Raw genomic sequence first — 15,035 nt, 5'->3', positions numbered from 1 at the left:
AATTGATTGGTTACGCAGTGTTACTTCAATGTCGTCCTCAAGCTCATTGAGAATGTTCTCATTTTGTGTATTTCAAAAGGTGGTTTCAAAAATCCTACTTGTTTGAAAGTCACACATGCACACGCTACGTTTGAGTGTTGTGTGCCTTTAAGTGGGCGTGGCCTAGTCATGGATTATTCAAGTCTTTTCCATGTTTTTGTTACATGGGTTTAAAACTCTTTAAAATCATTTTAAAGAGTCTTATTCTTATTCAGCCATTTTTAGTAGTCACATTTATTATTTTGTTTATGATTATTTTATGACTATTTTTAATGAAAAGTTGATATTTTTAAAAACACATTATTTGCAGGAAGCTAAACTGACAAATCAAGATGCAGCTTGTGAAAGTCACTCAACCAAAAGGTGAACCATGATTGGTGCTTTTCCTGTGCCTCCAGCACATGTGATGACGTTTTCAGCAAGTAAAACATTTTACATGAAAAGTACTATTTACATAAAATTAATCATATTCAAAATATAAACTTTTAACCACTGAAAATGGCTGAATTTGTGAACTTTGCCTTTTTGGGGCGTGGCTAAATTAGGTCTATCAGTTCTATTTCACTAGTTATATTTTTTGCGAGTGTTTTGTTTTGTATTTCTTAAAGAAGTATTTTTAGTGTAACAAAGTTCAAAATCAAACACATGACACATGAGTATTGTATGCCATTTAGGGACGTGGTCTTTGAATGTTCTTATTTTGTTATTTTTTCTTATTTTGGTATTTTGTCACCGGCCATTAGGAGGGGACCATTTGGTGTAAATGCAAATTTTATAGGGGAGAAAGAAAAGCATGAAAACTAAGAAGCGGCGTTGAAGACATTGAAGTCGTGTTGGTTCATTTTCCGCAGTATTTTCTGCATAATTCACCATTGTAAAGTGTGAAATACAAAACAAAACGGAATACTATGGAGTGAAAATGTGTTTGCATTTTTTTCAAAATGGGGGTTTCAGGAGGTCAAAAATGTGTAGAAAAAAAAACAATAAAATGAGATTTTGACTTGTGGTTTTAAGCACATCATTTCTATATGTACAGCAAACAAAAACAAAAAACGAACAAATATCACTAAGTGGTCCCATTCTATTGGCCCGCAACAACTTATAAAACCCGGTCACGCATTTGCACATTTGCGTGTGTATGACTTTAAGGGGGCGTGGCTTGGCATGAGAGCGTACATTAATGTGGGTGTGGCTTAGCAAATTAGCTCATACTGTACATTTGCGCGAGTATGCCATCAAGAAAGCTTGGCTAAGTGAGTGCCAGGAGTTGTGTGCTAGCATCTTCTGCTGTTTTTATTTTGTTTGACTTTTTTTTTGTCTCTTTCAATAAACGTCTGAAAGTGCATCAGCAATTCTGCTTAAAAAAGAAAAAAGGAACAAGCAAACGTTTTGCATAACTCATGAATTGGGTCACCGGAAAGTCAAGGTACCACTGTACAAGCGAAACCGCCCCGCCCCGCGCTCGTATCACTGCGGCGCCCCCTACCGCCGACTCCGGGGCGCCGTAACCACGCTTTGGTTTGAAATGTCGTCTGGCGGCTTCTTCCGCGCCTCCGGGAGGACATTTGACGCCGGCCGGTCACTGCTCAGACTCGGCTCCGTGTCCCCTCGCCCCGTCCCGCCTCCATCACGCCGTGCTGCAGGACACCGCCGAGGACGAGGCGCTGGATCCCGAGGACCCGGTGGAGGACGGGCGTCCCTCGTCGCTCCACTTGTTGAGGTTGCGGCGCCGGGCGTTCATGAAGAAGTTGCTGACGGTGGAGAGCTCCAAACCCAGTTGCTGCGAGATGGTCACTTGCAGGTCCTTGGTGGGCCGGTGGTTCTCCCGGAAGATGGCCAGCAGCGTGCGGCGTTGGAGGTCGGTGAACACCAGCCGGGTTCGTTTGGGCCCCTGGTTCCGCTCCAGTTTGCTTTGCTCCTGCTCCTTCCTCTTGCAGGCTGCGCGGAGAGGAAACGCAACGGCCAGACAAATTAAAACAAAAAGTGCAAGCGGCTAACCGGGACAAATGGATTAAGTGCGGGGAAAGTGGATTTGTCCGAAGGGAAAGAGCTGAGCTCGGCAAACCGGATGGCCCGAAAAGACGAATCAGCAACTTGCGTCGGCGTGAAGGCATCGGCTCGCTCGTCTGGCGGCTTTTAGAAGATTCTGACGGGAACCGGGATGCCTTTAGCCACTCGTTAACTGATCGCAATATTGCGCCGCGTAAATACAAGGCACGTTTCCTGCATTCGAGGGGAAGTCTGTTCAAAAATGTCTTCACAATCAAGTACCGTAATTGCCCAAATATAGGATGCACCCTTCATTTCGGAGTAAATTCTAGTATTTTCTTTGTTACTGTGTGTAGGGCACACCAAGTGTTCAGCGACAATTTCAAAACTAAAACAGAATAAATCTCATCTACCTAAAAACTTCACATTTTCTTGTCGTCGTATACGTAAGTTATTTATTCGTATTTGTTGCGGGTTAAGATAAATGTGTTTCAGATTTACCGCGCTGTGTGCGGTCAGTGAACATGATCTTCTCCGTTTTAGTAATGTGTAAGAAAAAGGATGCTCGGACGTTGGTTCAGTGTGCTCGCTTCTTTTGTTGAAAATAATGCTGTATCAACCTCAGGTAAAATGAGCTGCTGTTAGCTGCAACAGGCACTTGCTCTTAACAGCCAACTGACGTTAGCCGTTTAGCTTGTCCCGTTACAGTAATTATTATAAGTAACAATAAGGACGATATAAAAATGTATATCTGTGCGTGAAAATACGGTTTATCTGGCTGACGGATCAATTATTCTCAAATGGTGTTGAAAGAAATATATAATCTAAATACCCATTTATAGGATACATCAAAACTTTTGCATTCATTTTTGAGAAAAGTTCATCTTAGATTTCTGGAATGACGGTAATTTATGCAGCCCCTCCTTTAAACATCTCATTAATGTTAAATTGATGGAATATGAATTATTTTTGTGGCGCAGTGGAGGAATGGTTAGCACATCTGTAGTAGTAGCCTCTGGCCCTCCTATGTTTAGGGTGAGTTTGCATGTTCTCCCCATGCCCGCATTCATTTTCTCCAGGAAATCTAATTTCTTCCCGCAATCCCAAAATTTCCCAAAAGTTTGATCGTTTCATTGGACACTCCAAATCGTCCTAAGGTGTGTGTGAATGGTTGTTTGTCTCTGTGGCGTATTATTGGACAATTTGTAGTGTCCAATGTAAGAATAATGCATCCTTTTACCTACCATGCATGTTTCTGGGAATGTGGGAGGAAACCAGAGTACCCGAAAAAAAAAAAAAATATGCAGGCACCGGGAGAACATGCAAACCCAAGAGAGGAAAGCCAGAGCCGGAATCGAACCCGTCTCAGGCGGACATGCTAACCAGTTTTCAATATGCCACCCGGTTTGTAATGCATATTTAATAAATATTATAAATGTTAAGAATCTTGAACAATCGATTTCATTCTTATTTCCAGTCTTTGAGGAATGTCAGTGATTGCCTCAGCTGATTGGCGGGCGTTATCAGCTCAGCATGACCTTCAAAAGCACACACACACACACACACACACACACACACACGCACACACAACACACACACACACGCCACAAAAGCGCCACATTAAATAAATGAAACACCCTCAATTGATCCGCTTCCATTTCGTCATCCCCAAACATCTCATTCCAGGTTTCTTGCTCATTAGTGGAGAAACGAGCAGGACCTCAGCGCCGCCTCCCTCTCCATCTTTTTCACCGTCTTTCATTCTCTTTCTTTCCCCAGCAACACTTCAATGACAACCCGCGGACATTTTAAAGCTCGTTTCCGCAACGAGACAATACAAAGCGCCGATGATCAAACAACGTGACGCGCTCGCTGCCATTTGATAGTTTGACGGTTAAACAGGAATATTATAACTAATACAATCATGTTTGATTTTTTTTTCCACGATCAATACATTTTTCAAATGCTCATATTTGTCAATATTTATACCAGCAACACTAATAATGCATTTACTGCAAAAACACTTTTATGGGACTAAGGCACTCTTATAAAAACATTTACTGCAGTAACATATTCAATAAAAACTATAATGTTTATATATGTTATAATTTTTAAAACATTTCCATCTGTTTTTTTTAAAGTACGTTTATATTTAAACCTTCATGTAAAACTCTATTGATTGAAATTATTTAAAGAGGAAGTCAACCCCAAACCTTTTTTTTTTTACATTATGTCCACACTCGTTACAACACAATATTCTGATTGATATTGCATTTGTGGAATATGAATTAAGGCAGCAAAATCCATCCATATTTCTGGTGGCAGCCATTTTTTTTGGTCACCTGAAAATGACATCACAGCTCACCTGGCAACTGAGACGTGATTGGATGTTATCTAACCTGAACAATTGTGATGTCAATTTTACCCTGTAGCAAGAGGCAACATGGCCACCCCCTTAAATGGATAAAACAATGAGTACATTTTACTGCATAATACGTATTACACACACAATATTAATATATTATATTATATTATATTATATTATATTATATTATATTATATTATATTACATTACATTATATTATATTATATTATATTATATTATATTATATTATATTATATTATATTATATTATATTATATTATATTATATTATATTATATATTAAGTTGGCATGCATGGAAGGTGTTCTAAAAAACCTTTTTTTTTGTTTTTTTTTTCACGATATTAAAGCTCAAAGCAAATGGTGGAATTACATTTACATTTAATAACACTCAACCTAATAACATATTTGCTACTGTTAGTCAGTCAGAATATGTATATTTGTATACATACGTATAAAAAACAAGCAAACTAAAAGCTTGTCTAGTTTTCAACTTTTTCACATTATTTCATTATTTTTCCACTGTATAACATACATTTTGCAGTTATAGAAAACACCAAAAGTACTGCGTTTAAAAACGCGATACATTTGCACACAACTGTGCCATGAACATCTATCAATAGTTATTCGACATCAAATCGATATTAAAAATAATCTCATAACTTTGTTGTTAAATCTGCTGTCTTAATGCAAACCTAATGAGAAATTCCATAGACAGGCAAACAAATAGCCTCTTAGTGGCTAACGGATAACTGAACACAAATAGTGCAGCAACACATGTAAACAAACAATATACCAGTACCTCGTCACATATTCTTCATCCTATTTGACTATTTTTCCTGCAGTCACTTGCAGTAGTTGTGAAACTCTTCATTTTTGCCTTCATGACTAAAGCATAGCGCCGCTCAGTGGCCGCCGATTCACGGACACGAGAATCGAAATCGGAATCGTCTGGCTCTGTACAGTAGTGATATGTCATAATGAAAGCTGCAACACAATAGCGATAGCTAGGTAGCGTGCAGGGAGTATTTACGGCCTGTTGTGGGAGGGCATCCGGGATGGGAGTGGGTGGGGGGGGCTCCCTGGCTGGCCATGGCGGCGGCCATTAAGTAAATGCTTGCTAGCACTGTAATGCCGCGTAAGAGGCTCCCAATCGGCGCGCTATAAATCGGCGTTGGCAGCCCGACATAAATATCCCCCCTCCCGGGCGTCTTATGATGGTGGGAACAGCCGCTAATCGTGATGTACGCTGCGTCTCGTGTTGTGCAAACGTGATGGAGAGCCCTTCAGCGCCCCCCCACCCCCTCCCGATCCCTTCCCCCCACCTCGGGGTGGCTCTGCCGTCCCCCCGCAGCCCCGCACCTCCTGCTCCGCCCCTTCCTCCCTATTGCTTTGTGGCCCAGCGGCTGATAGAAATTATTGATTAAATGTGGGCCGCTCACACTCATCCGGGTTGGTTAACTCTTGCGCGGCTGAATAAAAACAATGGTTGCACACACATTTGGAATCACAGTATGCAAATGAGCTCATCAGTGGCCACTAGTGCTGCTTGTAAGAATTGCGACCTAAGTTCAGTTGTGTTTAACTTTTTCAAATCAATCCATTTGGATGTAATCTTGAAAGAAGCGCCATTTTCCTCATTTGCTGATCCCCACGTCCTCCTCTTGGAGTGGCGATCCCGATGGCCTCCTCTGAACACTCGAGGGCCTCGTCCCGTGTATAATTCGGCCGTGGATAATTCCCGGGATCACCGGTGAGCCGTGTTTGGACAAACGTCTCGGTAGATAAACGCTTATTTGACGAAACAACATTGGCAGGAAAGGAGAGGCCATCCTTGGAATGCTAATTCCCGTCTGGAAATGGCGGCCGAGGCGAGCCGCTCTTTCCCATGGTAATCAATACACTCCGGTAATTAAACAAAAGCGGGATCGGCCAGGAGGGAAAAACAACAATCCCGCAACCACCCCCCCCCAGCCCCCGACAAGAAAATGGCTGGCGTCCAAAAGTGCCAGGCCGCCCCCGATACGGCGTTCTGTTTTCCAAAAGAGAGGAAATGTCACACACACCTACCCTACAAACTTCTTTTGAAAGAATATATATATATATATATATATATATATATATATATATATATATATATATATATATATATATATATATATATATATATATATATATATATATATATATATATATATATATATATATATATATATATATATATATATATATATATATATATTATATATTATATTATATTATTATATTATATTATATTAGGGCTGATTATTTTGGTCAACTTTGAAATCACGATTATTCATCATGTTTGGTCAAATATGTCTATTTATTGACCCTTTTTTTTAAACAAGCAAGTATGTAAACAAGTCTTCAAGGCTTGATACTTACAAATAATCATAAGAAACTAAAATAAATAAATAAATAAATAATAATTACAACAAATTAATCCCCCAAGACAAGGCAAAAATTTGGCACAGAGGGCAACACAGCTAACTTACTTGTTGAGCATAAGCCAATGAAAAAAATAAGCATACTTAGAACCAAGCACATCATTTACTTTTAAGCAACTTTTAATCAATTAGCAGTCAAAATGTTATTTTTGGTCATTTCAAACCAAATTTATTGTATATCATGATCACGATTATATATATATATATATATATATATATATATATATATATATATATATTGATGGATGGATGGACAACAAATCTGGACCAACAAGGTTCTACCAAAGGTTCTACCAAAACCATCACAAGCACCATCTTTGGAAGATAATTTCATAAAACATGTAATTCCAGAAAGACTATAATTCCATGGGGAACAACATTCTACCAAGACAATCTTTGTATTCCAGACAGTTTATATGAGGAACATCATTTCACAAAGATCAGCATCTTTTGTGGAACAGCAATCTTCCAGGGTCATCCTCCTATTTGGAAATTTATTCCATGAGGAAAATTATTCTATTTGGAACATCATTCAATTTGGAGCAATACCATACCAGGGGCATTTTTCTGTACTGTACTTAACCTCATGAAGAACATCATTCCAAGACTCTCATCCCAATAGCAGCAACATTTTATGTGTCATCATTAAATGAGGAACTTAATTCTATAAGGAACAGGTTTCTATATGAAACAACATTATTTGAGGAACATCATTCTACCTGGAGCATCTTTTATTTGGAACTTTATTCCAAAATTCCATACGGAGTCTTTTTTATTCCAAACATTATTCCACCATGTATGTCATTCCACAAGAAACATCAGTCTATGTGGAACTACTTGGAACTACAGTGATGAAAAGCTTTGTACTTGGGTTATCTTCATATTTGGAAATTTTTTTACTCCATAAAACAAAATTCCATCAGGAAAAAATATTTTAATTCACATCATTTGATCAGGAATATTATTATTAATATTATTATTAGAACATGATCAAAATTCCACAAAGAGCACTTATATTTGGAATTTTTTCCATGAGGAACAAATTTCATTTTATTCTGAACATCATTCCATCAGTAATGTCAGCAACTGGGAATATCAGTGATTGTGGAACAAATTTCTATGAGCAACAGCAGGGGCATCTTTCTATTTGTAACTTTATTCCATGAGGAACATAAACCATCAAGGAGCCTCATTCTAAGTGGAACAACATTCAGCATTCTACCAAGGGCATCATTCAATTTGGAACTTTTTTTCTATGAGGAACAAAATTCCACAAGGGGCATCCAGGAGGAACATCCGATGTGGAACAACATTCAGTAAGCAATATTAGTCAACTGAGGGCATCTATTCACTTTGGAACTTTATTTCCTGATGAACAAATTTCCCAAAAGTAAAACATTTTTCTTCTGAATGTCATTAACTCTGGAATATATGAATGTATGAGGAACAACATTCAATGAGGGAACAGCATTTCACAAGGAACACTATTCTATGTGAAACAACATTCTGTGAGGAACAGCATTCTACCAGGGACAACGTTCCCATTTTGAAAATGTATGCCCTTATGAACAAAGTATCATGAGAAGATATTTTTACTTTGAACATCACTCTGTAAGAAATATCCACGTGGAACAACATTCTAATCGGAGCATGTTTGGAACATCATTTTCACAGGGAATAAATTCCATGTTGTGTGTGTGTGTGTGTGTGTGTGTGTGTTCCTGTGAGAAGCGTTTTGTATTTTGAGGACAGTTTGGAGAAATGAGGACATTTAGGCCGGTCCACATTTGTTCAGACCACTTTTTGAGGGTCAAGATTTACTTTTAGAGTATAGGTTTCATTGGGTTAGAATTGAGGTTAGGGTAAGGGTTAGGTTTAGGCAATCATTCCTGACGGTTAAGGTTAGTGTTAGTGGATATGAAATGCATTATGTCAATGGATGTCCCCACAAGCTCAGCCATACAAACATGTATGTGTGTGTGTGTGTGTGTGTGCGTGCTCTCACCTTCCAGGCGGAGTGAGGCCATCCTCTGGAACTCAGGCTCCTGCAGCCATCGGGACATCCTTTTGAAGGTCTCCCGTCCGGACTTGAGCTTGGCCCAGGGTTTGGGGTTCCTCAGGAGGTCGGAGAGCGTCCCCTGCGAGCGGCAGAGGATGCGCTCGGCGAAGATGGCCTGCGGGATGCTGTAGCGCTTTAACTCCGTGATGATCCTCTGGGCCACGTCGCGGGTGTTGATCTCCTCGCCGCCTCCGCCGCTCCCCGGGGAGCCGCCACCCAGGGCGCCGTCCCCCGGGGAGGATGACAGGGAATGCAGGTGGTCCGCGATTTTGGCGGCCTGCTGGCTGGAGTGGTGGTGCGCCTGGTAGTGCTGGCTGTAGATGTGAGCGTGGTGGCCCGGCCCGTCCATTTTGTTAAGCTGGTGCCCCATGGACATGTCGCCGGCGCCCAATCCCGGGGGCGACATCTCTCGCCCGAAGTCCGAGGTCCTGCAGAAGAGGCTCCCGCCGTGTACGTCGTAGCCACCGTGGAGCATCTGCCCGGCGCCGCCGCCGCCGCCGCCGCCGCCGGCGGGACTCCCGTAACCGTGCATGGACCCCAGACCCGAGGAGGGCGGCGACAAACTCTGGCCCATGGTCAGATCTTTGGTATAGGGGTTGTAGAAATTAGCGGGGAGCCCGGCCCGCTCCTCGCGCATCAGAGTGAAACTCCCGATGACGTTACTGACGGGCAGGCAGGGGTGGTGATGGTGATGATGGTGGTGGAACTTGTCGTCGAAGGGCTGCAAGGGGGTCAGCGTGGTGTAGGTGCTGCCCGACCCGGACGGGGAGTCGCCGCTGTAGCCCAGCGCCGACATGGAGTGCTCGAACGCCGGCGGGGGGGCCCGCGGCTCGGGTTCCAGCGGGGGCCCGCCGCCCAGGGGGGGGGCGGGGGAAGGCGGCCGACAGGTCCCGCGAGTGCAGCTCGGCGTGGCCGTGGAGCGACATCTCTCCCAGACTCCCGTCCATCCCAAATGGATTTATCGATGAGTCGGAATGTATTGATTTGCGGAGGCTAATTAATAATGTGAGCGCCGTTAAGTACTTCCTCGCGCTCCCACGCCACCCACCGGAGGAGCCTCTCTTTCTTCTTCAAGCGTCCTTTTGTGCCTGCAAGAGATGATGGGATAGTTAGGAGCTGCATGAACAGAGTAACAATCCGGACGTTTTCTTTCAAGTCTACAACTGAGGGGGTCCAAATTTGATGGAAAAATGGAAAACTTCAACGACGGCTGAATTTCTTTTTTAAATTGCATATCATCAAACGCGGTAAAAACAATCAAGCAGTTAAACAGTTGTGCTCATAAGTTAGCTTTTTTTTTAACCAATGCTCAACTTGTGAAAGCATTTTTGAACTTTAAAAAAAAAGCATACAACAAATGAGTCACTGAAACACCACTTGATTTGCTCTTAATTTGAAAAGAACACCATTGTTTCCGTCACAGCATTTAAAAAAAAAATTGAAACCTTAGTAAAACTCACACAACCCATAAAAACCTTCACTACCCCTAGGGATAACTCCTTCCCCCATTTGAGAACCACACCCCAAGGGTATGAATTACTTATGAGCACAACTATACATCGTTAATATAATGTAGTTTTTCAAGAAAATAATGCTACTGCTGAATGTAACGATGCATATAGTTTGGGCCTGTATACTTGTGGAATACTGCACTAATCAAAAGTTCAGAAATACCCTGTAATTCAGTGGTTTTTTTTTCATCTTTTAGTTTTTAAATTGTGGTTTAATACTAGAGTCGCTAATACAATCATTTGCAAACCATAAAAACGTGATAATCAAAACAAAATGTTTCATGCTTTAGTTTTTCAAAGTCGGATGCTAGGCACCTTTTGCCCACATTACATTTGCACATCACCTTTATGATATGGACGATGTTTTTTTGATCTGCAATGACTTTGAGTTCAAGAATTATTGAAATATATGACATCATATGGTGCTTGAGGATATATGAATATGAAGGTGATTCCAAACTCTTGACTAGTACTATGGATCCACTGAGCAACATCTGAATTCCATCTCCACATTTGGAACCAAACAAGTGCAGTAAACTGAGCAAACTTGAGAACCTTAATATGTTCACAAATTGGACTTTGACACTTAGCATCTGAATCAAATTGATTCTCCTTATTTTTAAGAAAAATATGATGCTGTGGCCCCCCCAAAAGTAGATGGTAAGCCTGAAATGGCCCATTGGGCCCTAATTTGGACACCACAGTCTTATTAGCATCAGAGTGAAGTCTTTCCCAAGTAAAATTAGTGAGAGAAGTGTGGTACATCCTAATTAGTTATCCATCAATGGCAGAGCAGGCATTCCTATTATATGAGCAATTTTGGGTGAGCAGGTGCTTATCCCAGCTGGATTTTGGTGAGAGAAGTGGGGTGAAACATGAACAGAACAGTTGTCGATGTCTACGCATAAACGATTATTCACGCTCATATTTACATTTATAGACAAGCCCTCAGTTAGGTCATCTGAATTGTGGTGAGAGAAGTGGGGGAAAGCATAGATTTGCTACTAGACTATTACTGCCATATCACAGACGCCTGTTGAAATTTGGTAAGAGAAGTGGGATGACACCATGGACAGATCAACAACCAATCACAGTGCACATAGAGATCAACAAATATTAACATTAAGTTCAATAAATAATTTAATATAAGGGTAAACTGTCGTTTCTCAGATGACTTTTGGCAAGAGAAGTGGGGTCTGTTCGTCACCAGCCATTTGAAGGTATTGACATTCACAAAGATGAACAATTTAGGGTCAAGGGTGAGCTGTTATACCGCAGCTGACTTTTGGTGAGAGAAGTGGGATACAGTCCTAATTGATTGCCACTCAATGTCACGCCAATAGACAATTTGCTACCATTACTCAAGATTTTACCGAATGTGACCACACACAAGCAGGGGGAGTAAATATGAACTTTACACAGGATTCAAACCCCGATCCTCAAAACTGTGAGCCAGACTCTATTTCAACGAGCTGCGAAAAGAAACCAAGCGCGTTTCACACGATCCGAATCCGCGTTCGAACGACCTCTATCTCGTGCACGCGCATGTCCACAAACACGTGAGCATATTCGTTCGTAAAATATGTTCGAAATAAAACAATAAAAGAAGTCGTTAGAAATAAAAAGGAATCAAAATGGTGCGTTCACGGTCTTACCGTCAGCGCTCGTCCACGTCTGCTGCTGAGCATCTCTTGTACTGAGCGACGTGCACACGCACGGTCCGAAAACCTCCGTCACAAGCTTTTTTTTTTTTTTTGGTTGTTGTTGTCCGCCCCAAAAAACAAAACAAAAAACATGCGTTTATTCCTGCGTTTGCTTCTTCTTTTTCTCTCCGCCCAGTGATTTTTGTGCGCGTTCGCTCGCCTTGGTTTAGCAGCTCTGCGGCGCTTTTTCTTTCATTATCTGGCGAGATCTTCCTCCTCCTCCTCCTCTTCCTCGTCTTCTTCGCTCTGCCAGCCACTTCATCGATCTCGGCACGAACCCCCCCCCCCCCCCCCCCCCCTCCCCCCTCTTTTTCCCCCCTCCTCTCGGTGCGTCACCACGGTCTTAAAATCTGACAGATGTGCGATGAAATTCCTCCTCCAATTAACCCTTTCTCTCAAGGGTGTGTGTGTGTGTGGGGGTGTGTGTGTGGAGGTAGAGATACCCCCCCCCCACCTTCAATCTCAGGTTGAGTCCTTCCTTCTCATTTTGCACTCCAAAATATCCAATGCAACCGTTTAAACCCTCTTGAAATAAATAAGGACACTTGATTAGGTACATCAACTCATGTAATCCAAAGTGCATGGGGAGAAAACTAAAGGAGCCATTTAAAAAAAAATGGATGAACTTCAACAGAGTCGTATCATATTTCTGTCATATTTTGGTCAAACAAATTACGAAATTGTAAATTTCATGTTAGGATTAACTTCTACTCGTAATAGTGTAAAAAATGACGAATCGGTGCATCTGTATTACGAATTTCATGCTGTTGTACGCTGTTCCTAATATTTTGGTCACTATCAACTACGTTGTGAATATTATACTTAAGCTATTTTTAAGGCAAATGCAGATCTCACTGTAAGAAAATAACTTATTTGAACCACTGACATTTTTTGGAACTATTCCTAATATTTTGGACGCCTGTATGTCTCGCAAATTGTGTTACTTTAAAAGGAATATTTTTGAGGGGCAAAGTAAATGGGATTTTGTAATATGAAAAAAAAGTAATATAGTAATTATCACATTACAATGTGTAGTGTAATTTCAATGATATATGTGAGCATATGTATAAAGTGTATATACAGTATGTAATAGTATGTAATTACACACATACACACACATACACACACACACACACACACACACACACATATATATATATATATATATATATATGTGTGTATATAGTCTTTGCATCTTGTGTATTATGAACAATATTACAGCACAAAATTGCAATGTACATACAGTACTTTATAAGGAATTTTGTTTTATAATGTATAATGTGGAAAATGTGTATAAAGTGGCAAATTATTAGAGTAATTTGGGATTGTATTTATCTTTTTAGATATATTTCGTCTTGATTCATAAGGTGTGTTTTTGTTGACGTGCCGTTTGTGTGGCCTATTATCATTTCCCTCATCATAATAGTCATAATTAATGTGTGATTTTTTTTTCCATACGTGATAAACGGCTGCATTCAATCGACTTTGCGCGTGCACAGCCGATTCGATCGATCCGCGTGCGTGAAGGGGCGTGCACGCGCACAAGGGCCTCGGTTAAAAAAAAAAAAGATGCTTGTGGAAACACGTCAATGGGGATCGTGGTTCAAAGTTCAGCCACTTTTTTTGTTAACGGTAGGCTCCGAATTATGAATTTAATACATGTATTAGATACATGTATTAAAAATAAATTGCATCGAATTGTATGATTGATATGTCAGGTTTTCCAGCAGCCTATTGGTCGAAAGGTCAGGGAGACGTTTGCGAGAGGTTGCACGGATGCATGCAAACAAAAAGGTTATTTTTTTATTTTTTTTGAAGGGGGTTCATTTCATCTCTAGTTAAGAAATATATATTGAAACAATGGAACAATAATAACGCATCAATAGTGGAAAACGATCCTTTGTTTTTCATTTACTGCAAATACGCATGCAGGTGTTGCATATTAAACGCATACACTCATTTGAATTAAATCAAAAGAAAACAATTGATGTTTTTTTTGTAAATGATTTGAATGCATTCAAATCTGCATTGATTTCTAATTGAAATGATATCATTAGTTTTACTGTTTCATGGTAAAGCTTAATATCCACATGAACAAGAGTTTCTTTTAAACACACATAAAACACACCACAGGTTGTTTTTTATAAGCATTGAATTTATTGTCATTCTCATAAAAACAATTCGATGACATGTATTACAAATAAAAATAGCTGGCTACATGTGTAACCGTTGTGGCAAAACAAATGTATTCATAGATCTTACATATTTTCATTTTTTTACAAGCATTTATGACAATAAAAATTTGGCGGTGTGCTTTGTAACAAAATAGCAAAATACAATGCAAACAAACACAACGTCCAACACGTGTTTTTATTATATCCATGCAATGAAATATTCGGTAAAATGTTTCCAACAAAAAAAGTTACGATAGACAAAATCATCATAATTGGCCGAATGTAAATATTGTTTCAATCTATGTGAAATTGAATTCGCCATGCAACAATTAAATTGAAACAAAACGCCATTTCATTCCGTCCGTCAAAATATTGACTATATCTCAAAAGGAACATTTGCAATTCGTTTGTCAAAGAAAACAGCATTCAAAAACACCCTCAATATTCCTTCTTTTTTAGCCCTTATTTGGGTTTTTTAATGTTTTCCGCTTCACTGAGCAATCAATAAAATGACACGAGCACGCGCGCGCACACGCCCGCGCTAATCAATACGCGAATTAATTGCCGAAAAGGAACAAACCCCGAATCAAAATTGTGTTTATTAAAGGAGTACAATCGCGTGACGTCAAAATTATTGATAAAGGGAATAGTGATATACATTTTTTTAAATCAATGATAAAAATACAAATGACAGAAAGTTGGAGACGATA

General features: G+C 40.3%; 1 protein-coding gene across 1 annotated transcript; it reads right to left on the bottom strand.

Annotated features, from left to right (window-relative positions):
• Positions 1–1,466: 1,466 nt before the first annotated feature.
• On the bottom strand, positions 1,467–9,884 carry onecutl (one cut domain, family member, like). The gene is given in 3 exon segments (XM_088411161.1): positions 1,467–1,977; positions 8,884–9,802; positions 9,804–9,884. Coding segments are annotated over 3 exon segments (1,311 nt in total). The 3' UTR covers positions 1,467–1,666.
• Between the last annotated feature and the right edge of the window lie 5,151 nt (positions 9,885–15,035).

This window comes from Hippichthys cyanospilos, chromosome 3 (genome assembly GCF_059441005.1).
Source record: "Hippichthys cyanospilos isolate Australia breed blue-spotted pipefish chromosome 3, RoL_Hcya_1.0, whole genome shotgun sequence".
In the NCBI taxonomy this organism is placed as follows: Eukaryota; Metazoa; Chordata; class Actinopteri; order Syngnathiformes; family Syngnathidae; genus Hippichthys; species Hippichthys cyanospilos.
The sequence above is the reverse complement of the archived record's forward strand: the minus strand, read 5'-3'. Positions and strand labels throughout refer to the sequence as shown.